This window comes from Amblyomma mixtum, chromosome 1 (assembly GCF_055824585.1).
Source record: "Amblyomma mixtum isolate Tamu chromosome 1, ASM5582458v1, whole genome shotgun sequence".
In the NCBI taxonomy this organism is placed as follows: Eukaryota; Metazoa; Arthropoda; class Arachnida; order Ixodida; family Ixodidae; genus Amblyomma; species Amblyomma mixtum.
The window spans coordinates 287,401,162-287,425,758 of NC_143012.1; the positions used below are offsets into that span (position 1 = coordinate 287,401,162).

Below are 24,597 nucleotides of genomic sequence, written 5' to 3' on the forward strand. Positions count from 1 at the left end.
CAGCAGCTGAGCACCATAACCACTGAGCCGCTGCTGCGGCCAACAGGATGCTTTTATTTTGTGCTGTGCTTCCAACAATTTCTTCCTTTTCGTCAAGTGTCACGGACTATGCTGTCAGCGTTCGTCTTATTGAGGAGCCTGCAATCCTTTTACATTACGCCGTGTGTGCGAGCACAAGGGGTGCAATTTTTTTTTGTGGGGCGTGTGTGTGGCCACTGATGCCCACTCTCTGCACCATGTGGTGGGACTGTGAAAAATACTTGTTGCCATGCAAATTTCTTGCACGAACCAATCAACAATTAGTTTTTTTTTTTTGAAGCACTGAAGAAATGCTGATGTGGGACACTTTGTTAACTTTTCTGTTCTCATTTGTAATTCGACTTTCGGTTAACTGATATTTTCTCTGGTCCCATATCGGAATTAATGAGGTTTCACTGTAAGTGCATTTCTTTTTGCACTGAGCTCATGGGAAATCAACAAACTGCACTGAGTTCGTCATCATGATAGTCTACCATATTTGTATGCCAGACTGCCTCAAAGAACCAAATGCCTCAACCACAATGCGAGCTCTCATTTGCTGCACGCCTGTGGCAACGTGCTATGTGATTTCAAAAAGGAGTTCGCCATTTTGGCACTAACAGTTCAGGCTCCATGCAAGTGTCACTTAAATGCCAGTTTATTTCAGCACTACACTTGACAAAGGCAACTTTCTTGCCAAAATACATTCTGCAATTGCCAATTATAACTTTGCAAAAAAAAAAATGGCAATTCATATCTTCAATGTTGAGGGTAGAGCCAAGAAGAGATCAACACATTACCCCCACACAACAATGAATGTAAAAGGGCTAGAGGCTGCAGGAATTTTGTTTGTATCAAGTTATGAAGTTATGGACCAGGTATAGTACATACTGCACAATATTAATATGGAACTTCAGACTGAAGGCATGTTAGCCCAAATTCTGTTACTCAAACTTGATACATTTTACAAACATTTCTAAAATGAAACAATGAAAGCCATGAACAGAATTACACAAAGCTTAATGAAGGTGAGATGTGGTGCAGCTATGTACAGTGTACTTACAATTACAATAAACAAAATACTGTGATGGATGAAGATGGAACAGAGGTGAAAAAATGCACAGGAAAGGGCCACGTTTGTACGTAACCGAGGAGTTGTCTGGCTGCCATGCAGCAATGCCAACAATCCTCTTTCAAAATCAAGGCAAAAAGAAGTTTTAATGCCAAGGCAAACAAACACAAATAGGTTCACATTTCGCAATTCTATGAACATTAAGCAGGCACGTCAGTGTCGTAAACACATGGATAAACAAGATTTGCAGTTGTGGTGCCACGCCTCTATACTATAAATATCTCTCTGTACAATAAAATGACCAGCAAGATGTACGGCTGCTCAGCATGCAGCGGAGGCCACGGCGGGGGCAACCATGAGCCGCTGGCACTGGTGCAGAGCCCGCCTGTGGCCCAGGGCTCCAAGGATACTCGCAGCTTCCGCGAGCATGCCGTCCTTCTGATCCCGGCTAGTCAGGGAACCCAGGTGCTTGCATGCCAGCAACAGCGCATCTGCCTCTTCCTTTCTTGGCTCATTCTCAGTGCTCCCTGCAAACATGCACGGTCACCCAAACGGAAAGGTTACACGGTCAGAATGCAAAAAGCCGCCCACATGTCCAACATGTAGCAGTAAGGCTGAGCAGTTTTATTGCTCCTTTTTCCACAGCAACATTCTGTACCCACAGCAGGAGGGTGTTACATGGAAGTATAGTACAACAAGAAAAAATTTCATGCATCAAAAGCACATGATCAACAATAAAATATAAACGCCCGAGAAGCCACTGCATACCTAAACATCATTTAAACCAACTCAATAGCAGCAAAGAAATCTGGAAGGGATAACAAGCAAATGCAGCCATGTAGTGAATTCCTACTCTCCACAGTGTGGGGAGAGATACAACACAGTCCAACATTGGACGAAAACTTGTCTGGCAAGGAAAAAAAAACATGACTGTGGAACAAACACTCACCAAAAGCAAGAAAAATTCGCTAAAACAAGTGATGTTTCCGGACATACAAGTCCCTTGTTCCCATATGAAATGATAAACAGGTCAGCCGTATTTATACTCATGATGACTGTTGTAATAAGCATGCGTATGCTTCAAGCATGGACCCACGTGTTTAAGTGTGTGCAGAGTTGATGATGTAGAACGACTCTGGGAGTCAGTGCAATGATAATGCTTTCTCAGAGGTAACGATTGTGGCTGAGCTTCTGGCGGTAGTGTGCTTGGTTTTTTTGTAGCGGTCTGTCAAAGCATTCAACTTGGCACGCCCTTTAGGAACATCCATTTCTGATGCTCCTTTAGTCACCTTCTGTAGTTCCCAGAATCACTGATTAATCATTTGTTTTAGCCCAGTTTGCTCCTTTTTGGCGAATGTTCGTTCTACAGTCACGCATCTGAAAGTGCTAGTATGTACAAAAATAGGTTGAATACTAAGATTGTGATGACTCCTAGTTGCTGATGGAGTAGATAACGAGATATGGTTACCTTCCTGAAGACAGCAAGCAGGATGCACTAGAGTGTAGAAGCTTCAAGGATTCCATTTTCTGACGGGATGAGACCAGAGTTAAGTTTAGGGGCAGAATGCACTAGAGTTAAGTTTAGGGGCAGAATGCACTAGAGTTAAGTTTAGGGGCAGAATGCACTAGAGTTAAGTTTAGGGAGGACAGGGCAGATGAGGGTGAGGAATGATAAATCATAGCAGCAGCAGATAAATTTTATAGCTTTCTGTAGTACAGGTTCAATTTCATTAATTTAGCACTGCTTGTAAGTGTTCCACATATATGAAGCATATTCAAGAATAGGATGCATTAGAGTTTGTACACAAGCAATTTGGTCTCTAGGAGCTCTTTATACTGTGCGCCTTGGGTAACAGTGCACTGATTACAGTACACTGATGTTGCTGCAACTCTGCCTGATGCAACAGAATTACATGAAAGAAGTAACAAAAAGCCTTTAAACACATGCGTGGCCAAAAACTTGAGTGTGCAATCCTCACATCAAACAAAATATACATATACCGTATTTACTCGCATAATGATCGCACTTTCTTTTAAAAAAATTGATTCAAATTTAGGGGTGCGATCATAACGCGGGGTAAATTTTTAACAAAAAATTTCTGAGCCCCGAAAACGCAAACAAGTTGCAGGTCAGATTACCCTTGTCACTAGGGTACGCTACCCGCAGTTACGCATTACGCCGCTAAGCGCGGTTATCGCAAACCGATCTCGGCTTACGTCGTTAACCGAGAAGATAGAGTGCGAAAAGCGCACGAGCTGGCCCGCTTCAAGAACATACTTTCTTCGCACTAAATCACGTTCCAAGAGGTGCTGCGCAATGGCGCTTTTGTGCAGCCTTCGATCTCATCCGATGGCGCAGCAACAGCGACCAACAACATCCCCGGCGCTCAAGCTATGCATTTTACCGCCGTTAAGCCGAAAAATGTCTTGTCCCTGCCGCATCGTTAAAGTAGGCGACAAATTCGGAACGCTCGCAGCACCAGGTTCCGCGAGCTTTCCACAATGGTGCTGCCCGCGAGTGCAGCGGACGACGGCGCTCAGTACTCCCTAGTCGTCGCTAGGCCTAACTTGTTTCGTATCGAAGCCACAGTGAACGGCGCTTTTGCACTAACCAACGCTATAATCGATGGTCTACTTATAATGCTGACATACTGACAACCTAATTGTTTCGTATTAAGGGGGGACACTGGTCTTGAAAAGAAAATTTTATTAATTTAGTCATAGTTATGAAATTTTCAGGGCACATGTATTTTTGTGCACTGATTCTAGATATGTCATTTAATTTCATGTAAAACAATTCCTTGAGCACTTATGCAATTTTTGTGCAAGTATTTTGCAGAGAGTTTTGAAGAAAATTTGCTGCAGGAAACTCGCTGAAATGTATGCCATTGGGTTCTCCTGACACCAAGGAATGCAATAAGGGTAAAATTATCATCCTGGCTCTCATAGAACTTGAGTAATAGGGTACTGAAGCTGCCACTTCACACACAGGAATACACATTTCCCTTCTCATTTCTGAAGCAACAACTTCAAAACTCTATAACTTAAGTTCTATGAGAGCCAGGATGATAATTTTACCCTTATTGCATTCCTTGGTGTTAGGAGAACCGAATGGCATACATTTCAGCAAGTTTCCCGCAGCGAATTTTCTTCAAAACTCTTCGCAAAACACTTGCATAAAAAGTCTGTAAGTGCTCAAGGAATTGTTTTACATGGAATTAAATGACATATTTAGAATCAGCACACAAAAATACATATGCCCTGGAGATTTCGTAACTGTGACTCCATTAATAAAATTTTTTTTTTCAAGACCAGTGTCCCCCCTTAAAAGAAATATATATGATCGATCTCAGCGACGCCTTAGCAGCGGAGCTGGCGTGCAAGCAGATCGGGTCACTCGCATTGCAACAGCGGCATCTGCTACACAGCTACGAACGTAAAACTAGCTTGTATCACAGTTATTACTCCTACCAGCAACTCGGTACAGGCCAGCAATCCTCAAGGAAGATTCATTTTTGACGTTCCCGTATCCCAGGGCTTATTATTTACGTGAGCAATAAAGTTTATCACCGTGTCACTTCGTTGCACTGCAACCCAGAACGGTGACGAGCCTTGCGACAATGGCGAACCATGATTTAAGATTACCGCAGATAAGTTTGGTATCCGCGATTACGCATAACTGCATTTAGACTGCCCGTGTGACTGCAGGTCAGCCAGCAGGCAGCTGCCGCTGCAATGCTGACAGAGCAAGATGGTCGTCTGTACGCGCCATCTGTCAGACAGATAGCAAGTATGATCATCGTCGGCCAGACTTGACATCGTCGACAAATTGCAGAGGCAATTTCCGGGTGCAATCATTATGCGGGGAATAAAAAAAATTGAATTTTGCCAACAAAATTCGGAGGTGCGATCATTACGCGAGTGCGATCATTATGCGAGTAAATACGGTATATAAAAAAGCCTATACGAAAGATAACAGTTCACCAGGGGTGCCTGGAAACCACTGACACAAGGGTAGGCAATGTGCACACCCACCTTTGGCACAGACAACGGATGGATAATGTGAAAGGCGCCTCCGTAAGCAGCGGTCCAATCCCAGCTGGGTCTTCACAGGGTTTGCTCCAGCCACAACACGCTGAGTGGCTTCGTACAGGTGTAACTGCAGACATGAAAATGTTCCGCTTTTAGCAGGTGGTTCGCAGAAGTAGCAAGTGCATTATAAACTGTACAATCTTGATGATATGATTACAACTGACACAATTTTCACGGTGACACGAATTTTGTAAACTCCCTTGGCACAGTGCACTGTGTACAATGTGCAGAATTGCTAATGTTCCAAACACACTCTCGCGCCACTACAGAATGTAAGAATGTGCAAGCCGTGACCGCACCTTCGAGCATTACACGCTGCCCATACATAGCTGACATCACTACCACCAGCCGCATGGTAAGCGGTGGCTGTGCAACTGTAAATGAACTCTGTCAGCCACAAGCAGGTCTGCTTGAATGCATTCTCCATACTTCTGCGTGCGGATTTCGCTTTCTTTGGTTGATATATTTTTTGCGGTCCCGTGACATTATTATCATCCGAGATTGTAAGGTGCTGAGAAAATAATTACAGGTGACTGAGTGGCGATGCAGAACGAGTATATACCAATGAAACGGGGCAAAGGGAAAAATTGATTCTGTCATAACCACCTGAGGAAAGTAACGAGCAGGCGAACCAGCACTTCTGAATTCTACCGAAAAATGCAACCAGTCAAGCAAAGAAAATGTGTGCCGATACCCTGAAATCATCAACAATCAAAATGTCCCTTCGAGTTTTAAACTGACAGCTATTAAGGGCACGCTTTCTTGTACTGCTGCATTACCACCACAAACAGCTGTTGCTGCATTGTGCATTACATAATGGTAACCACTCTGTCAGGTTTTTTATTCTTCTAGTCAGTATGTTCCCAGATGGTACAACATCCCAACAAGTACTGTATTTACCAAGATGTAGCGTGACCACGATTGTAATGCGAGTATTGCTTTTGCAGGCGTGAAAAAGTAAAAAAAAGGAAATACAAGAATGTAACACGAGGGACGAGGGGACAGCATACTGGAAATACGGCAGAAGTTTACGAGGGGATGAAGGTTTCATGCACCCCATCTTTTTCAGGAGAGACGCATGAAAGATTCTCAGATAAGATAAACGGGAATCTCACTGCATCATCATTACGTCTAGGAACCTCATCATTAAAACAAAACTTCTTCAAGTGGAGGAGCCGCACGGCAACTCAAGCCTCCAAAGCATCCGTGTAACAACTCTTAGCAGCAGTGCAAATAAGCTCGGACGAAAACTCCACTAGAAACATTGGCACACGATTTTAACACCTGCGGCTGACCACAGCGTACTGGTACCTTAGTTTGAATGCAGTAACATTTGCAACATTTACAGACAGACAAGAACACTGTTATTTCTCTTTCCAACGACACTGCTCACCTTCAGCTGCAGCTCTGGGGAGTTCTGGGCCAGGCGCCGGAACAGGGCCAGATCCCGATGGAAGCCATCCGTGTGAGGCCCCGATGCGGGGGTTTTGCCACTGCGCTCCCACAGCTCAGCTCGGGTTTGCAGCAGCCACTCGCAGCTTGTGGTGAGAAGCACCTGCCGTGAGATGTCCACTCACAATCAACAAGGTGGAAGCAGGGTAGCTCATCAAATCAAAATACTACAGCTATCAACAAAGAAAAAAAAAGATTTCATTGGCACACCTTATCTGGTCCAATAATGCAGCCAAGCATTTCCAGAAAGGTTTTGACATGTAAGACATGTTAATAGCGGATGAGAAACAAACATTCCAGCCTTCGATACAGCCGAAAATATGAAATTCTGTCAAAAATGTGCGTAAGTGCAATGGGGTTTAGTCAGTGAAAGGACAGCAACTCGGGCGATGTTGAGTAAAAAAATATGGGGAAACCTCCGTACTGAAGGGCTTGTGGCAATTCCAGAGGCCGCAAGAAACCGAGCATCAGTTGTGCTATCGTCCCGGTGTTACAGCTGTGTAGTGTGGAAAACAGTACACCAGAGCGAAAGTTACCACCGTTTTCACCACATCTTCGCAGCTGAAATGAGCGCAGGATAGTTACAAACGTCCATGTCACCGCTTCTGGGGCACTGTCGATGCGCATGAGAGGTATAACATGCGCTGAGCGCCTGGCAATCCTCCACACTTCCGTGCTGCTGTTGGTGAGTGCGAGATAAAACCCTGAGCCTTGGCACGAACGCTTACCGCAGTGTTGCCCGTCTCCTCCGCAGTGCGGTGAAGCCTGCCATCTGAGTGAGCCCTGCTTGGTGCTAGGGTGTCCAATATATCCGTTTTAGGGCCAACCCCGTTCAATACAGCCAACAGCCAAACTTCGTTATAGCAAACAGGAAAAAAATGGCAAGCATATGGCAAAATCTTGTCGCAATAAACAGTGTGCTGTCAGAAGTGCATCAATGTGGAACGATGACATGGCACTGGCCTTGCAATTGCACTGCAGAAGCACTGCACTGTTTGCACTAGGCATGCAATGCAACTACAATGCACTGCAAAAGCAGGCACTCTTGACTTCGGCATCCTCCTGCGGTGAGCTTGCAGCGTACAGCCCCACATCAAAATGCCACAGTGGCAGGCACTGCATTCAGGACGGTACACACACACAAGTGTGGTGGACACCTACAACAAATTAAACGGACACTGAAGAAGACAAATTACAGTATTCAAATGTGCAAAGGTGCTTCTTTCACTGAAAACTGAGCTTTTATGAGCTAAAAAAGACTAAGAAATAAAGTACAGGTGTTGACATCACTGGCCAATGCCACAAGTGGACTGCGATGTGTCAAGAAACCTTTCTTCTTTTTTTGCCCCGATCCCAAAGGCTAGGCTACACTGTCATTCACTTTAAACTGGTGGTCATAGGGTCATAGGAAATTGGATGCAGTTGTCTTCAAGGCTCCTTTAATATGAAATCTTACGCAGAGGAGTCGAACAGTACATTGCAGAGCAAGCATTGAGTACAAAGTAGCTAGAGGGTTTATAGGTGAGGCGCTTTGGCTCATTACTTTTGAGAAAAATTATACATAAAGGGTTGGCTTCTAAGACATGTAGTGGTGCTCTGGTAGTATCTGATCTGTGGAAGTCCACCCTTTCAGAGTTGCTTTCACAGTCAAGTGATTTGTGATGCTGGTGATGTATAATAAACGAGCCACCTAGTATGGCCCAAAATTAAACCCCTTTGGCTCTTTGCATTTGACAAAGGTTGTACACGTGGCTTGCAGGCCTACACAGCTGCACGACACTAGCCTTAGCATCTGAGTAGCGACAGCCATACATCACTCTACTATGTGGTGCACTGAGAGACGAGTACCGTAAATGGTCACTGGAGACATTTGAGTCATCTGATCACTGTCTCTTTCAACCAAGTTTTCCTTTTCCTGTCCAAGAATAAGCTTTAATTTTATACACAAAGCTGTAAAATTTTGAAGCGAACAAAAATAACGCGATTTCTGTCCTATCAAGCCCCCCCCCCCCCCTTTGTGGTCAGTAAAGGATGTGCAAAATACATGAGCCACAAAAGTACTTGCCTGTGAAGTAGCACTGGCCAGATGCCTGGGATGGCTGGCGCAATCCCACAAGCGTGTGCTGGCCCGGTTGCAAGCATTGAGGGTGTCACGTGCAGACGGCTGCTGTGTAGCCAGGAGCCCCTTGCGTGCCATCATGGCAGAGGCCACCGCCCGGGGCAGTGGGTCCCTGCAGGACGAGCACAACAATGCCCACGCTCAACTACTACTCTGTAACCCAACATGCCATGCATGATGGTATGCTTGCAGAAGCTGCAACAAATCAAAAGTCCCAAACTTTTTGTAGCAGCTGCTAGGCCATGCAACTCCCTCCCTCCCTCCTCTTCCTCCTGCCGCTAAGTGCAGCTGCCCGAGCACATTTTGATGGCATAATAACAGACGGCCCATTTTCGGGAGCCTCCACATGACCCTCATGACTCTGAGACTCAAGCCAAGTGGCTACCATTCTCTCTGGTCACCAGGAAAAAAAAGTTTTCTGTTATGACGTACTGTGCCGACGACGCTGCGCGCATGAAAAAGCCTCAGAAAGCAACAATTGATTACCAAGGTAATTACTGAATTCTCCTCTCCCAATACTCAGGGCTGAATGCATTACAGAGAACAGTGATAACAACAACTACAAAGAAAAATGCAGCTCAGAGACATTACACAAAATTATACACTGATACGTAAATAATGGAATTTTTGCGGGATTTCATGGGACGATGATGTGCTGTGGTTGTTAATGAAGTGTGGGATTTCACTGGGCAACGACATTAGAACAACGTGCTGTGGGACCGCAGCAGCGATGACAACAGCAGCACTAGTAAGGACGATGACGCAAGTGTGGATGAGTAGTCCAGTGACTATAATATATTTTCATTGGGCATACCGTTTTTTTTTTTTCCTGACATGCAATCTGGGTGGGGGGTGGACTTACAATCGTGTAAATACGGTGAACAAGTGCTTCAACCTAATCCAATGACCTGCTTGCATAAACCTCCCGACACACAGCGCGTCTGTAGCATACAGGTTATCTCTACTCCGCACAACTGCCAGTTTCCACAAGGTTATCATCAGTGCTCACGTGTGGTCGTGCACGTTGCGCAGAGCAGCCTCAGCCTGGACGCACTCCTGGAGGGCCTGCTCCCCGCGTGCCCAGAGCAGTGCCACTCGCAGCAGAGCCGCCCAACAGAGGGCCAGTTCATCCCGCTCCACAGCACCCATGGCGCTGACACCACCTTCGCTGGCGCCCTCCAGCAGCTCCACCAGGTGCAGAGCATCGGGCCCACCTCGGCTGCAGTGGGGGGGCACAGAAGAAAAGCACTTAAGACAGCGAATCACACAACAAGCACCACTGCACCCACAAATGGCACCCCAGTGCTGTGGCTAGCACGTGCTCAACAGACACTGTTTGGCCAGTGGGCCACTGTTCTACTGGACGACAGCAGCACACACAGACAAAGGAAACAGGCACAAATCCAGACTTGCAATGTAACAATCCACAGTACCACTTTCAACACCATTCACTGCTTGTAAATACTTGAGCGTCTAGAAACCAAAGCTGCCTTTATCTTTTAATTAAAGGGCCTTTGAAACTGTTTTGAAAGTGGATATCAAATGTGAGCATTTTATAGAGCAAATGCCACTGAGTGTGCACATCTACAAAAATGAGCCAATAATTTATGAATTATTACAAATTACAATTCCCAAGCCTCGTGGCGACCACCAGTGCTGGTCTTTTGCACAAATCCTGCCCTGCAATGGCATCTGCCTTCTCGACATCAGTCGCAAGGGGGCTGTGATTGGCTTTCCGAAAAACGCAAGGATGCTCCTAGCCAAAGGAGGCAGGGGCACCGCTAGATGGAGACGCCGCCGGGCCGTCACTCCCCTCTATTCTCCTGCCCGGGCAGCCAGTGGCCTCCCATGCCCCAAAAAGTTAACATTCGAGCCAAAGAGATGAGGGGCTTCGACTTTTTTTTTGCTTTTTTTTTAACTACTGGTATTTATACGCACATATCCATGAAGAATGTAAACAAACTTCAGCTCCCAATAAGCACTTGTGTTGTATCCACTTTCTTTCCTTTGCCCATATGCTTCTGTGCTGATGTAGACCAGTTTCAAATCCCCGCACCAATCTGATCTGACACACAATGATGGTAATGCAAAAGGCACTGCAATGGGTCAACCAACCTTGGTCTCCCTGAAGCAGCAAGTGCAGCGACCGCTCTATGCAGCACACGTTCCCGGTACAGCTGTGAAACAGCCGCAAGCAAGGAGCCTGCAAGCCAGCAAACACCCTTCTTGAAAGTGATCATCTTCACCCATCTGGTTCAGTTCGTAACACAGAAAAAGGCTCTGGCATCAGCCAAGCGTCGGAGAGGAAATCATAGCATGCCGGGACCAACTCGGTCCCTTCTTCTGATGCGACTAAAGATTCAGCAGGCAGCAGACTTCATTTTTCCTTCATGCTCACGTGACACAGACCATTCAAGCAGGTGTAGGGCAGAGATTCTGGGAACCTGTTCATGTTCTGTCTTGTGTGCTGGATGTGCCGCAATTCAAGGTGAAGTCTCACAACTTTTTCTTTGCCGTACCCATTTTTATGGGTCACCGGTCACCAATAAATATTGCGAGCTTTTTTTAAAAATAATGATGCAGTTCCAGACTTCTTACACATATCATAAGTGATTTAGTCAAAGAAATCTACTTGAAGTTTCGAAGTAATTAGAAACTTTACTAAGTGGTGAATTTTTGTGCAGAATTTAAGATCATAGTTTCACAAGTCTTCTAAGGAAGCATGCCAGACTTCCTGATAGCCACACTCACTTGCAAATACACTCAGTGTAAAGATGTTTTTGGGCTTCAAGATAATTTTTTTGAATGCTAGTAGCAGCAGTGAGGCTCAAGATGATGTCACAAAGTCTGGACTTAATTTGAACGACAAACACCTCCAGAAACCAGCCTAAAACAAACTGCTATCCACAGGGAGGCACAGTTTTCAGCCTGGTGCCAGTTAACCCACTTTTTTGTGCTGCCTAAGACGGAATCTTCTTGCATAAGCATTTCAAAAACAGCCTGATCAAACACCCTTGCACCAATGCTCCCAAATAAAGCAATAACCTCAGCCAAAGCCTCTATGTGCAGTAAACAAATGGATGAATGAACAAGTGCAGCACAGGTATCGTGAATAAGGTGGGCAAGCCTTCAGGACACAAGTTGCTCTAGCCTACGCTGCTTGACAGTTCAGGTTTGGCTGCAAGATTATCCCTGCAAAAGTGACAAGATAATTAAAGCTGCTGGTGCAATGCATCTCAAGTGAGAAACACTCACAGCTGCCTGCCCTACGGGTCAACGCATCCTCTGACGGCCCCTGCAGTGGAATCCACTCTCGACTGAGAAGGAAACTGCGGCCACTCTCCTCAAAGACCCACTTCAACTCAGCAGGCACCGCATTCGGTGAGGACCAGACACAGCGGGCACGGAAGAGAAGAATCCTCTGCAAACAATGGCAGAAAAGATTAAGACCCCAAATTACAAACTACATGCAAACAGCAAACAAAGTAATAAGAGGCTGAGAGGGGTTACTACAGTAAAACTTCGCTAATTACAAAATCTCGATTACAATTTGAACTGCCGGCTCTCTACCTCCTAATTCTACCTCTAAATTCCTTTAACCTGTAACCTTCATTTAAGCTGTCACTTCATGCTATGTTCACACCCGCTGGGCGCTGACTTACGCTAGCCTTCCTGCGCACCGTGTTGGAACAGACTGCACTCACTGATGCACACTTGCACTACTATAACCACGGACGCAGCACAACTCAAACCCATCAGCAGCGATGCCGACCCACCACCTGCTTCTCAACAAGGGAGACCACGAAGAGTGCAAAGGTGCTCACAGGGGCAAACAGGAGTCGCACGTGGCAGCAGTCAAGCAGTCGCATTGCAGCCCCCAAGTAGATGTCGCAGAGGAGGCGAGGACCCAGCCTTTCCACACCAGCCACCTGGGCCCAGTTGACAGAGGCCAGGGCATGGGCCACACCTTGCCAGCGCCCCCAGGAGGACACATGACCTGCACCCAGTGGGCCACAACAGCGCTTGGAAATTAGCAAGGCATGGCTCAACCAGCCTATCATTAGCCATTCTCAGAAATGGCCAAATACATAACAGGAATGTGCTACTCCGCCATTCACCTAGTGCTCGGTCACCGGACATGCAGGCATGGTTTATTCACCAATTTATTTGTGCTCCATATGTGTATGATACGAGCGCAGAAACAGATGATTCTGAAAAGTAAGTGTGTGTGGTGCAGGTTAAGATGCCAGTGTAGGTTCGCTTTTGCACATATGCACTGCAGCCAGTTTCACATGCGTTTGAACGAGCTTAACAAGCATCAAACTAGCAAATGACGCATATATGCCATTGCACACATCACGTCTCAACACGGCGTGCCCACCGAAAGCTTCATCCCATTTTAATTAATTTGGTTCCTTTGCAGGTCACATTTTTTGTGAGCACATGCCACAAAGCAGAATACTGATGACATCATGTTGTCCTTGCAATGATGCAGTAGCATCAGTGATGCCACGGCACAATTAAATTGGTAGAATAAATGATACCAGCATTGCGACTGTGATGAAGCATGCGAGCAGGAAGAGAAAGTATAAACCAGAAGTAGCGGCAGCCCATGATTTCCCGACGATCCTTTCCGCTGACTTTTGACGTGCACCTCGCCCATTTTGCCTAGGATGTATAATAGCCTTGGTTGCACAGCAGCCGCGATCTTGCAGCCACATCATTAATTTCCGCTGAACATCAGCCAGAACAATTAAGAAGTTCCCACTTCCAGGCCCCTTCTCGTGGTGGAAGAGATGCTACCCAAGTGCAGCATGCCCTCACCCAGCAGGTGCAGCTCGCTGAGCTGGTGGTGGGCCAGTGCAAGGTGGGCGGCCGTGCGTGCACGCTGCGTGGCATCCAGCTGCCATCCGCCCGCGGCTCGGCGCTCCAGCCAGAGGCCCACACGGGCCGACTGCAGCAGCTGCCGCAGGGTCTGCCAGCCCACCGCGCAGAGGGCCTCGGGCAGGCTCCAGCTGGACGACTGGCCCAGGGCACCCAGGCAGGCTCCCAGCTGCTCGGCCGCTCGCCGCGGGCGCCCCTGGGCCAGGTCAGCATCGGCCTGCTTGCGGTGCCTCCAAAAGGCCGCACTAGCTTTGCCCTGGGCCTGGGCCAGGCCATCACCATAGAGCAGGAGACGCCCCAGACAGGCCACAGTCACCAGGATATTTAGCAACCATCCCAGCAGGGACATGGGGGAGACACCAAACCATGTGTTGTCTGAAAAGCCAAAGCATAAAAGAGCCCGTGTAAGGACTTCAAACTCAAAATCAGAACCAACAAGGTCAGATCTAAATTGCAATGCATGTTTTGCTTCAGCAAGGTATGATGCTGGGCGAGTTGGTAGAGCATTATTTTTCGCTGGCAGACAACGGACGAGAAAGAAGACACACAGAACACAGCGCATTGTGTGTGTTCTGTGTGTCTTCTTTCTCGTCTGTTGTCTGCCAACACTGTTTCAAAATGTTTTGCTTATCTCAAATAACTCCAGTCACATTTGGTAACATATTTAAGCAACTGAGATGCCCTGATACAGAGCAACGGAAGATGAGAAAGGAGGGCAATGGCTTGTGCTCCTCCTGCCATTGCCAGCAATGAGCAACATTGAAAATGTGCCAACTGCAAATCCTTGCATTGCCACCATGTGACCGATGACAGAAGATAAGAAATCCAACAGGCACTTTGAAAACAACCAGCCTACTGCACTTGCAACACGTTCAACCATGTACACTGAAAACTTGTCAAGGTGTACCTTGCCGGACCACAGAAAAACTATGCGCGAAGCATCAGTACACCTTACAACTGGAATATTCACCCCGATTTAGTAAAAGCTGTGTTGTGTTTTATGGCACTTAAACCGGATTCCAACTGTTCTATTGGGCCCTTTACTTGGAGAAGGTCTAGAGCGCACACAATTTCTCCTATGGTAGGCTTCACGCTATCTTCGCTTCATCACACTGGAGAAGTCACAAATGCACTATCTATGTCTCTGAACGCGAAGAAGGTAACAGTTTCCTCATCAGCTTTCTACTGTAAAACTTCTGTGAAGTGCCCTCCTTGGGCATTGTCGCTAGTGGTGGTCAATAGTCATGGGAAGCACGTTATCAATAACAATGTAAATAAAGCAAAAAGGCAACCAGATGGGACTGAATCACATCCATGTAGTGCTGCCGGTCAGCCAGCAGCATGGGAGTGGTAACTATGAACATGGATGAAAATGAAATTTTGCTGCGGCATGTCTAAACTGCAAAACCATTTTACTGTGGAGAAGCCGAGTCATGTGAAAATTATTAAAGCTACAGCTAAAGCCCCAAACTTTCTTCGGCAGAAATTTTTAAATTCTGCAAATCAAGAACAAAGAATCTACAATATTCCGCAGGAGATGCCAAATAATGCTTCAGGATGCACCTCGCCTTATTTATTTATTTATTTATTTATTTATTTATTTATTTATTTATTTATTTATTTATTTATTTATTCATACTGTCAGCTGCTATTATGATCTGTAGTATGAATTGTTTTGTTTTTTTTTCACCAAGCTCTTCAAGGTAGCTAAAGTGACCTACACCACCAGCATCAGACATGCGCTACCAGGAGAAGCCAGCTTTTCAGTAAGGTTGGGTAAAAGCGCGTGTCAGACAAGTGCAAAGGAGAAGGTGACTATGGCTGTAGAAAGAAGGCAGCACGGGTTGTTGAGCAAAAGAAGTCACTGAAAGGGGTTGAGTGGAGCAGAGAAAGGAAAAAAGGGAAACAGGCACAGCAATGAGCAGCTCGAAACACCAAAGTAACGGCGGCCCAGCTGTGACAGCGGCTGCTACTGCGTGGAAGGCTGCATACTTAATCAGGTTTTGCTGTACTCCCCCCCCCCCCCCCTTACTTCTTTCACCTATCGGTTGTCTGCATATACTAATGCATCGCCCCTCAGTCACAACTCTGATGGGGGCCCTTGAGCCAACTGACGAGCACAGGTCAGTGGGGGTACGAGTTATTGTGAGCTAGAGCTGGTCTTTAAATGCACACAGCAGAACATAGTAGAAGACACAGCACCAGTTCATTTTGCTAATATGCCTATATTTCGTGACACCCTCCACTGCACCACACTTGTTTCTGAAATATGCAAATCAATGAGGAGCTATGGCCAAACTGATGTGCTCAGCTTCAATAGAAAAAAAAAAAAGAAAGTCAAGTGCTTCCATCTGGTCTTGACATGTGGATAAACAAACTAGGGTGCTTTGTTGAAGAGCAAGTGGTCTAGAGACACTAGAAAAAACTTCAAAGAAATTAAAAGATCTTTGCACTCAAACGAAAGAACAACTAGGCTAATAGGCGTAAAGAATGCGACACTTTCCTACCACAGCCACCACAGAATGACACAGCTCGCAAGGTGCCCAGCTTACAGTGTCCGGAGACTCGCTAAAATTCGCAGGTGTGTGCTGAGCATCATCACTCACCAGGGTCTCCTTCCTCCGAAAGAATGGAACGTCCCGCTGCAGCCGAAGAGGACAGCGTGTAGGCATCGCCCTGTCGCCCAGCCAGCAGCCAGCCGAAGGGGTTGAGTGCAAAGAATGCAAAAGTGAAGATGCAGAGGGCCATGCGTGACGTATGCATCATGGCACCCCGCAAGGGAAACTTGGACTCTAACGGACTCTGCGGTGGCGAGGGTGGCTCCGAGCTGCTCGTGTCCTCCAACGCATGGTCCGGAGAACTCATGTCCGAAGACGGTGGAGTCATGGCCTCTTGGCTTGCTTCGGCAACCAGGGCCTTCTGGTCCAGCAGCACATCAGCCACTGGATTGCAAGCAGACCAGTAGAATTCCTAAAGTTTAATACCACTGCAGGACAAAAGCCTCTCTCAGCACAACCAAAGCCACCTCACTGAGCTGACTGAGAACTCGGACAGCTGGGACCTGTCCTACACTCCCTCAAGTGGTGGCACAGTAAACATATAGCCTAGTCAGAACTATGCACTGAACAGCAGATGTAGCTTGAGCAGGCGCATACAAGAGGGGTGGGGTTTGTACTAGGCTTACCTGTGGCACCTGTCTGCTGGACAGCCATCTTAAGCACAAGGTTTTCCTGCTTCAGCTTGGCATTGACATTTTGCAGGTAACGCAAGTAGTCTATGGCCTTCCTCAGAACGGCGGACTTGTTCAGCTGCCGAGAGAAGCAACAGTGAGAACTTTGGTGTTGCCACAGTGTGCAGCATGCAGCTGCTTCTGATGCACCACAGCGGGGCACAGCTTGACAGGACACCTACCTTGGCTTCGGGTCCAACAACAATGTTCTTAAGCTCAACAATCTTGTCATTGATGCTGCTTCGGTAACGCCGTTCAATAGCGTTGTGGGCATTGCGTTTCTCCCCCTTGTTAGGCGGCTTGACTGTCACCACCCTGACATGCAAACAGCAAATGTGACAATCATTAATTTGCTCACACACAACTGTGACTCTTTGCAAGTGCACATGCTACAAGAGGTTGGCAAGGGCTTCGATTCCCTCATAAACGGACATAGAAAGTGCAATTCCTGGGCAGCTACTACAACAAACCTTCAGTTTTCTGTACTTTACAAGAGTCGCTGACCTCTTTTACGAAGGCAGTGGGACCGGAATAATAATGGAACTGTTTTCTCAGAGAAATTAAGTGCACTCTGTGCTAGCTTCCTTTGTAAGCAGTGGACAGAAGGGATGTAATGAATGTGAGGCTGCTACGATGCAGCTCTTTTCGTTTTTTTTTTTTCACTGTTTTTTCCCAGAAAAGTTGACATTAATTTCGGGGAAGGATTCATTACATGGCAAAAAGTTTCGACAGAATTTTTTGTGAGAGTCAAAACTTCATATCACACGTCCGCCTGTCCGCCCATCCACCGGCCTGTCTGTCCATCCATCCATCATCAATGAAAGCACGAGGTCAGCTGCGTTCACGTTGCCAGTGTTTAGCACCGTTTGCTTCGAAAGGTGTTTGCTGTATCACAGCGCAATATGACGATTTTGTGATAGACGACGGCGCCGGCCAATCGCGATGAGATAAAGACATGTTGAACATTGGCCCTGAAGGCTAGGTGTACATTTTTATGCGAGTAAAAAAATAAAAACTTGCAGGACAGTTAGGTGTGCATGCCTAATGCAAATGTTTAAGCATTAGCTGCGGTGCCAGAGGGGCTATGCTTTCTGCTCACAATCCTGAGTTCGCCAAATTTCTTGTTGGCCCGAAGGTCCTGTTTCAAGAAGAACAGCGCGAAAAGACAAGGACCACAGGAAGATACACAAAGACAAGCGCTGTTCTTCTTGAACATGGCATACCAACTCGCCCAAGCATCAGTCCTGTTTCCTCATAGCATTTCACAGTAGGGGATGTTTACAGCGTTCTTGTTTAAACTATGCTCCTCACCAATGCTTGAGTGCTCACCAGCTTTCTAAACATATACACTGGAGCAGCTGGGTGCACAGCAGTGCGCTAAGCAAGTCACTGTTGCCAGCGCTCAAGTATGTCATGGCACTCTGCCCAGTTTGCCTAGCACGCCATATCCACAAGAACACTTGTCAAAAGATGAACATGCTGTGATGTTATCGACACATAGCATCTTGGTGCGCTGCCAATGTCTACGCTGCTCACAGTGCGAAACTGAGAAATGTGGCAAGAAAAGCTAACACTAAAAAAAAAGAAAAAAGCTTAACGACAAAGTGGAGGGTGGATTCATCATGCGAGTGGGTTTATTACACGAGTAAACATGGTAAGTTGTCATATTCCTGCAAGTGTTCCAATACAGTGTGGGAATTGACTCTTCTGATGCCATCTGCACTGCTGTCACCAGAAAACTCACTCAAGGACACTTAGCGTTTCTTCTATTGCGTTAGCATAGAAATATGCGCTAACAGTGCTTCTAAGATATATTTTAGGAGGAAACCTTACAACAATGTTTGGATGCACTTGTGGAACACAGAAAATAATGTGGTCACGCATGCTGATGCTTCTTAGACTAGGTTGCGGTGTTGCGGATGCCAGTGTTTTTACTATATGTAAGTTTACTACAGTGAGGTTCCACTGTCTCCAAATTATTGGTCAGTGGCTGTAACTTCACTGAGGGAAGCTGTCAAGAGCTGTATTTAAAAGCTCATTCATCATCCCAATTATGGCCTTTGCGTAACAAATACCTGCTTTCATCTACGAACACTGATGCGAGCTGTACCACATCACACACCTGCTCAGCTTGTCAGCTTCCAAAACGAGTGGGATACCCGTGGCAGAAGTGGCAGCCAAGAGAGGGGCTGCTTGGGGCGCTGTCGCAACCATGGGTGCAGGCGAGAGGGGAGTGTAGGCCAGGATGCTGCCAGCTGTGTTGGCTGCACATGTGTTGTCCTTCACCAACTGCTGCAGCAGCATCTGCTGCACCTGCATCACCGAACACAATGAAAAAGGAAACCCCCGACTTTAAGGAAAAGCAATGTTAAATTTTCAACTTGCTTCTTCTTTTTGCAGTAGTATGCACACAACTTTGGCAGGAAAAGCAACGGGATCGTGATCATCGTGTTCCAAACAAGCACTGGACAATTTACCAATCAGGGAAATTCAGTACACGCAACAAGCTCCACGTGGAAAGGTGGCACAAGAGGGGTGTGCAAGTCATGAGAATCAACAAGCCAGTGATGGCAACAAGCTGCACGAGCAACTGTACGCAAGAGTATGACATGCCATCCCACGATTCCGCAAGTAAGAAATATGCCACAGTGATGTTGATTTGGACGGGTCTGATAGTTTTAGCCAGTCTCACTCTGCACAATTCAACAAATGAAATCCACAGTTGCAGCAAGCATGAAAACAGATGCCACGGCCCTTGTAGTGACAAAAGAATTTGTGCCAGCCCACCTCTCAGGAGTTTCATGAAAGGGGTACTGTTGAAAATAAAAAGCTCAGTAAGCACTGCAGCCACCACTAGCACTGTCAACAACGTGTGGTATTTCTTGACTGGGCAGGTCCTGGTAGCATAGCTGCATGCCATGAAAGGTCTACGTATGCATTTGAGCTCACTGCTAACACTGCCATACCATATTTTTCAAGAATGTGCGAAACTGTAGCTGCAGCTCAATTCAACTACATATGTCCTGGTCACGCGCAGCCTGAATTGCACATGTCGATATACATCTACAGAGACAGACGCAGTACGTACGGCAGTTACTACTAAAGGTAGAAAGCAAATTTACGTTGTTTTTTTTCAGGGTTTAAGCTCATGACTTCCATAAATACGAAGATGGAAATCCAAAAAAATGCCTTACTTCAAGTCAAATACTTCAAGCAATGAGCAGAAATTAGTTGAATCACCATTGCTTAAAGTTGTGCTCTCTTAATTTCTGAGGATTTACCTCCTCTTGAATGATGCGAGTCTGCTATATCGAATTCAGCCAGCGCACTGCTCCTCACAGATCACAAAGCACCGTGCAGCGCCTTTTTGATTTTTCCACTTCCAACAGAGATTCCAGCCAACCAAGATGCTTTAGTCTGCTACACTGTAAATGGCAGGCTAAAGTCAAACATGAAGCATTCAGCACAAAGGCAGGAGACAGCTGAGGAGCACGTTTCTGTGCCTGTCTTAACCTTCAGCAGCAGAGAGAAAAGAGCTTTCACTACAGAAGCCCCACACAAGCTAAAAACGAGGAGGCGCGCTAGCTGACAATGGCTGGGGGGGGGGGGCATCACCTTCTGGGTGGGCAGCTGTGAAAGGCGGCTGATGCGTTGCTGCTGCTGAGTCTGCTGCTCCTTGAGTGCGGCCAGCAGTTCGGCCACAGAGGGCATGGGGTTGGGCTGCAGTGTGGCCACCCGCGGTGCCACCGCCTGGTGTGAAAACGGCCGCACCACCGTCACCTTCTGGGGCTGCCGGGTGGTGTTGGCAGCAGCAGCCGTTGCTGCCACTGCGGCAGGCTGGCTGTGCGCCGCTGCTGTCGTTGCTGCTGGGATGCATACCTGTTGAGTACAGCACCACCACCCGTTAACACCACGGCGGAAGCATCCAGCACCAAGCTCAAGCTATGCAGATCCCAGGGTTCACTTCCTACCTTACGTCTGGGGGCACATAAGCCCTCTCAAACAAGGAAAATAAAGAAGCCCACTGCACACCGTATGCACTAACCTGGCTCGCTGAACATTTGATTTTATCCTGTTTACTCACGTTATGAATATGCTCAAATAATGAACGCGCCCCCTACTTAGGCTGTCAAAAAATGCAATTTTTTCCCCCTTCACATAATGAATGCGCACCATCTTTTGGCATGCAATCTGCTAATGAAGATACTGAACGCTAGCAGGAGCTCTCTTTGAAACACCGAAGCAACTATGCAATATCAAGCGCCATTTGTCGAATGTCCAGACTATTATATCTCACCGTACATGACGAAATGCCAGTAAAGCTGTTGGGCAAGGAAACATACAACCAAAAGAAACCACGTCTGGTTGTTTCTGCCATATTACGGATTGTTTGGTTAGACTTCGTGCTGAGTGCTGAGAGTTGTGCAAAAGTGATCTCTCGTTGCTCTGTCTTTAGGCATTAGGCAGCACTACGAGCCACTACACAAATTAACCCTGCGGATTTAAGATAAAAGTTGCTGACTACGCTCTCTAGCGCGGAAATTGTGCTTTTATTTTATTTTGAACATAAGTTGTACAGGGTGAATTATTTATTCAATCGGCATACTTTTCATACAGTTTTCACTGCTTCAATTTTTTTTCTGAATATTTTACTCTGTGTAATGAACACATTCACAAATTTTCAGACTGTCTGAGAAAAAAGTGCATTCATTATGCGAGTAAATATGGTAATTCACCTCGTAAAAAGGGAGCCTCAGAGCTGCGTTTCAATTTATTAAGATCATAATGTTATGAGGTGCTGACAACACCGATAAAGCAGATTGGAGTGACAATGCAACAACTCTTTACTGGGCTGACCTACGCCCACAAAGAATTAAAACGAAGAACCGTCGAAGAACCGAATCCTGACAGCTCTCAGTTGCACTTAGTCTAAAGCTGACAAAGAACTTCTCGGATAAGGCCCGGAAAACACCCATGACAATCTCAAACAGCGTAGAAGCAGATTTGAGTGGCTACGATTCTCCCAGATAAATTTAATTGCATCTCATGTCACAAACAAGATGATAAAGCGGCTTGTCAGGGGCTCCGAGCATGAGGAAACACTTTACAAAGGTTTGCGACAATATTTTTTGAGATCCTCAAAACGTGCACATGGTGTTGCATTGGCAAGTATAGCATGCTTGCAATAACAAGATGTTCAGAACACCCATCTATGCAGTTTGACTACTTGTACCAGCATTTTTTTTAATCAAGCCAAACAGTAGAAAGCCTCTCGCAGGCCAATTATCCACCAGCCTGCCAGCTTCCAGCCAGCCTGCCAGATGCTCAGGTTGCAGGCACCCTAACATGTCATATGAAATTCTGTGGTGTGCTCTTCACCTATTAGAACATGAACAGGTACTTATGACAAGAGCACAGGCAAATGCACCTTCTGTGGTTGCACGACCAGCGTACGCTTGGGGGGCTCCTGGACGGGCGCTGTCACATGGAGGATGGTGGGCACCACTGGTTCACTTGTCAAGTATGAGTTGGGGTTGGTCACCAGTCCATCAGCCAGGGTCGCTTCTCCCTCAAAAAATTCAAGGTCCAAGTCCTCCTCTTTGATGCCCATGAGTGCCGGGTCATCCGGCAGCATCGGCAGGCTTCCCAAAAGATCATTGTCAAAAAGCTCAGAGGACCCAATGAGGGACTCTGGCATCAAGTTGAACATGTCTGGAATGAAGAGAGTTTCCAAATTCCACATTTGCTTATAAAAATAAAAAAAGTACCACAAATTGAATCCAAAGACTGTCATGAGACTAGGTACATTACAACAGTAAGAAACGGGGGCGTATCTAAGATTTCTTTTTTCCCTTCCCCATGGCAGCGCGGCCACTGGTGACATCAAGGACGACATACGGCAAGCAACGTCGTTCCCTGGCTCCGTTAACAAAATCTGGGGCTGACCAATGGCAGAGGGAAAGGTACAGCTATGGCCTCCGGTGCACATATCGCGTGTTGCGGAAATAGACGCGCCCCGTAAAATGCTTCTTTCAGCTAAACGGGCTCATTGTTCGAGCTCAAATTTCGCCTAGAAATGGCATTTGGTCGGCAGAATTGTTTAATACCACGTTTGCTTGGGGTACTTACCTGATTCTAACAGAATAAGTCGGATATTCACATCGTCTGCGGTGACGACGAAGGAAATTAAGCTGCTCTGTCAGCTATCGCACCGGTGGCGCCATCGCGTTTGTTGGTCGTGAACAATCGGCAAAGGAAGGGGTTTTGGGGGGTTTGAAGATGCTCTTTCAACTGGTTTTTTAATGCTCACAGAAAACTTAGCTTGGCAAAACTTAGTTTTCAGCAAGCTATGTTTTCTGTGAGCATTAAAAAACCAGTTGAAAGAGCGTCTTCAAACCCCCCAAAACCCTTTCCTTTGCTGATTGTTCACGACCAACAAACGAGATGGCGCCACCGGTGCGATAGCTGACAGAGCAGCTTAATTTCCTTCGTCGTCACCGCAGACGATGTGAATATCCGACTTATTCTGTTCGAATCAGGTAAGTACCCTAAGCAAACGTGGTATTAAACAATTCTGCCGACCAAATGCCATTTCTATGCGAAATTTGAGCTCGAACAATGCGCCCGTTTAGCTGAAAGAATCATTTTACGGGGCGCGTTTATTTCCGCAACAGTCGATATTTGTTGCACTCATTCACTGCAGCGCCGACGTTAGGTGACAACTCTACAGAAACACAGAGTACGTTGGGAACCCGGCACTACATTAAAATTACTCAAGAATAATTCCTCCGAGCTATACAGCAGATCCTATATAAATAAATAAAATAAAAATGTGATAATGTTTTCTTCTGTGCACACATCGCCGAGTTCAGTGCAGCATGCATGATTCGGCAGACGCTTGAAGCGCGAGTAGCACACGCACCGTAATCGGCGAATATCCCCGCCACAGCACCGCGCTGCGCACAATGCAGGTACACGCAGGTAGTGTTGTCTTCTCGCATTTGTTCCAAGATGCGTATATTTAAATAAAATAGTACTTACTAGCAGCTACAGTAGTGCATGGTACTGTTTATATTTAGCCCGAGCCTTTTAACAGCACGCCGATTTGGTTTTTATTACACTGACGGCTTGTATCGCATATGCAGTGTTGCAGCCCATTCTATAGGCAACCGGGCTAAACTAAACGTTAACGAAGAGCGAACGTAGCATGATGACAGAGATGCGACAAACATGCGTCAAACTAGCAACAGCGACACGCAGTACCCAAACGACTGGCATAGCATCTAACCAAACACGCCTCACTCGCTGCGTATCGTGTGTTTGCTACAAGTTTTGCAGTTCCCCACGAAATCCACGAAAGGCTCGCAATCGAAAATCGTCTAGATCAAAAGACAGTGCAGAGATGTTCTTCCCCGAGTGACAACGATACGCACCATCGATGTCCGAAGGGGATGTGGAGTCCATGGCATTGTATTTCTCGCGTTCCCTTGCGAGATACAATTAGACCTCAGATTAAATCAACTTATTTGAAGGATATTTTCACAGACGCATGTCAGCACCAAATCGCACAGCGAACCGCTTACACTTCCGACATGAGACCACGAGAACTCGACCAATGGAAAACACGCCACCGATCGGGTGATTTGACGTCACCAGTATTCCCAGTTTCGTCATGCAGCAGTTGATTCGTACACCTTAACAAACAAAATAAATTTTATAAAGTAAAGCTAG

At 46.5% G+C, this 24,597-nt stretch overlaps 1 protein-coding gene across 1 annotated transcript; it reads right to left on the minus strand.

Annotated features, from left to right (window-relative positions):
• Positions 1-658: 658 nt before the first annotated feature.
• On the minus strand, positions 659-24,497 carry SREBP (Sterol regulatory element binding protein). The gene is made up of 16 exons (XM_089566288.1): positions 24,300-24,497; positions 22,295-22,578; positions 20,482-20,745; positions 18,989-19,179; positions 17,049-17,181; positions 16,822-16,945; positions 16,244-16,579; positions 13,578-14,012; positions 12,578-12,750; positions 12,009-12,174; positions 10,869-10,956; positions 9,763-9,972; positions 8,700-8,865; positions 6,576-6,737; positions 5,126-5,249; positions 659-1,617 (listed from the first exon to the last, which is right to left on the minus strand). Exons 1-16 carry the CDS (start codon positions 24,328-24,330, stop codon positions 1,412-1,414), a joined length of 3,093 nt encoding a protein of 1,030 aa, XP_089422414.1. The 5' UTR covers positions 24,331-24,497; the 3' UTR covers positions 659-1,411.
• Positions 24,498-24,597: the final 100 nt, after the last annotated feature.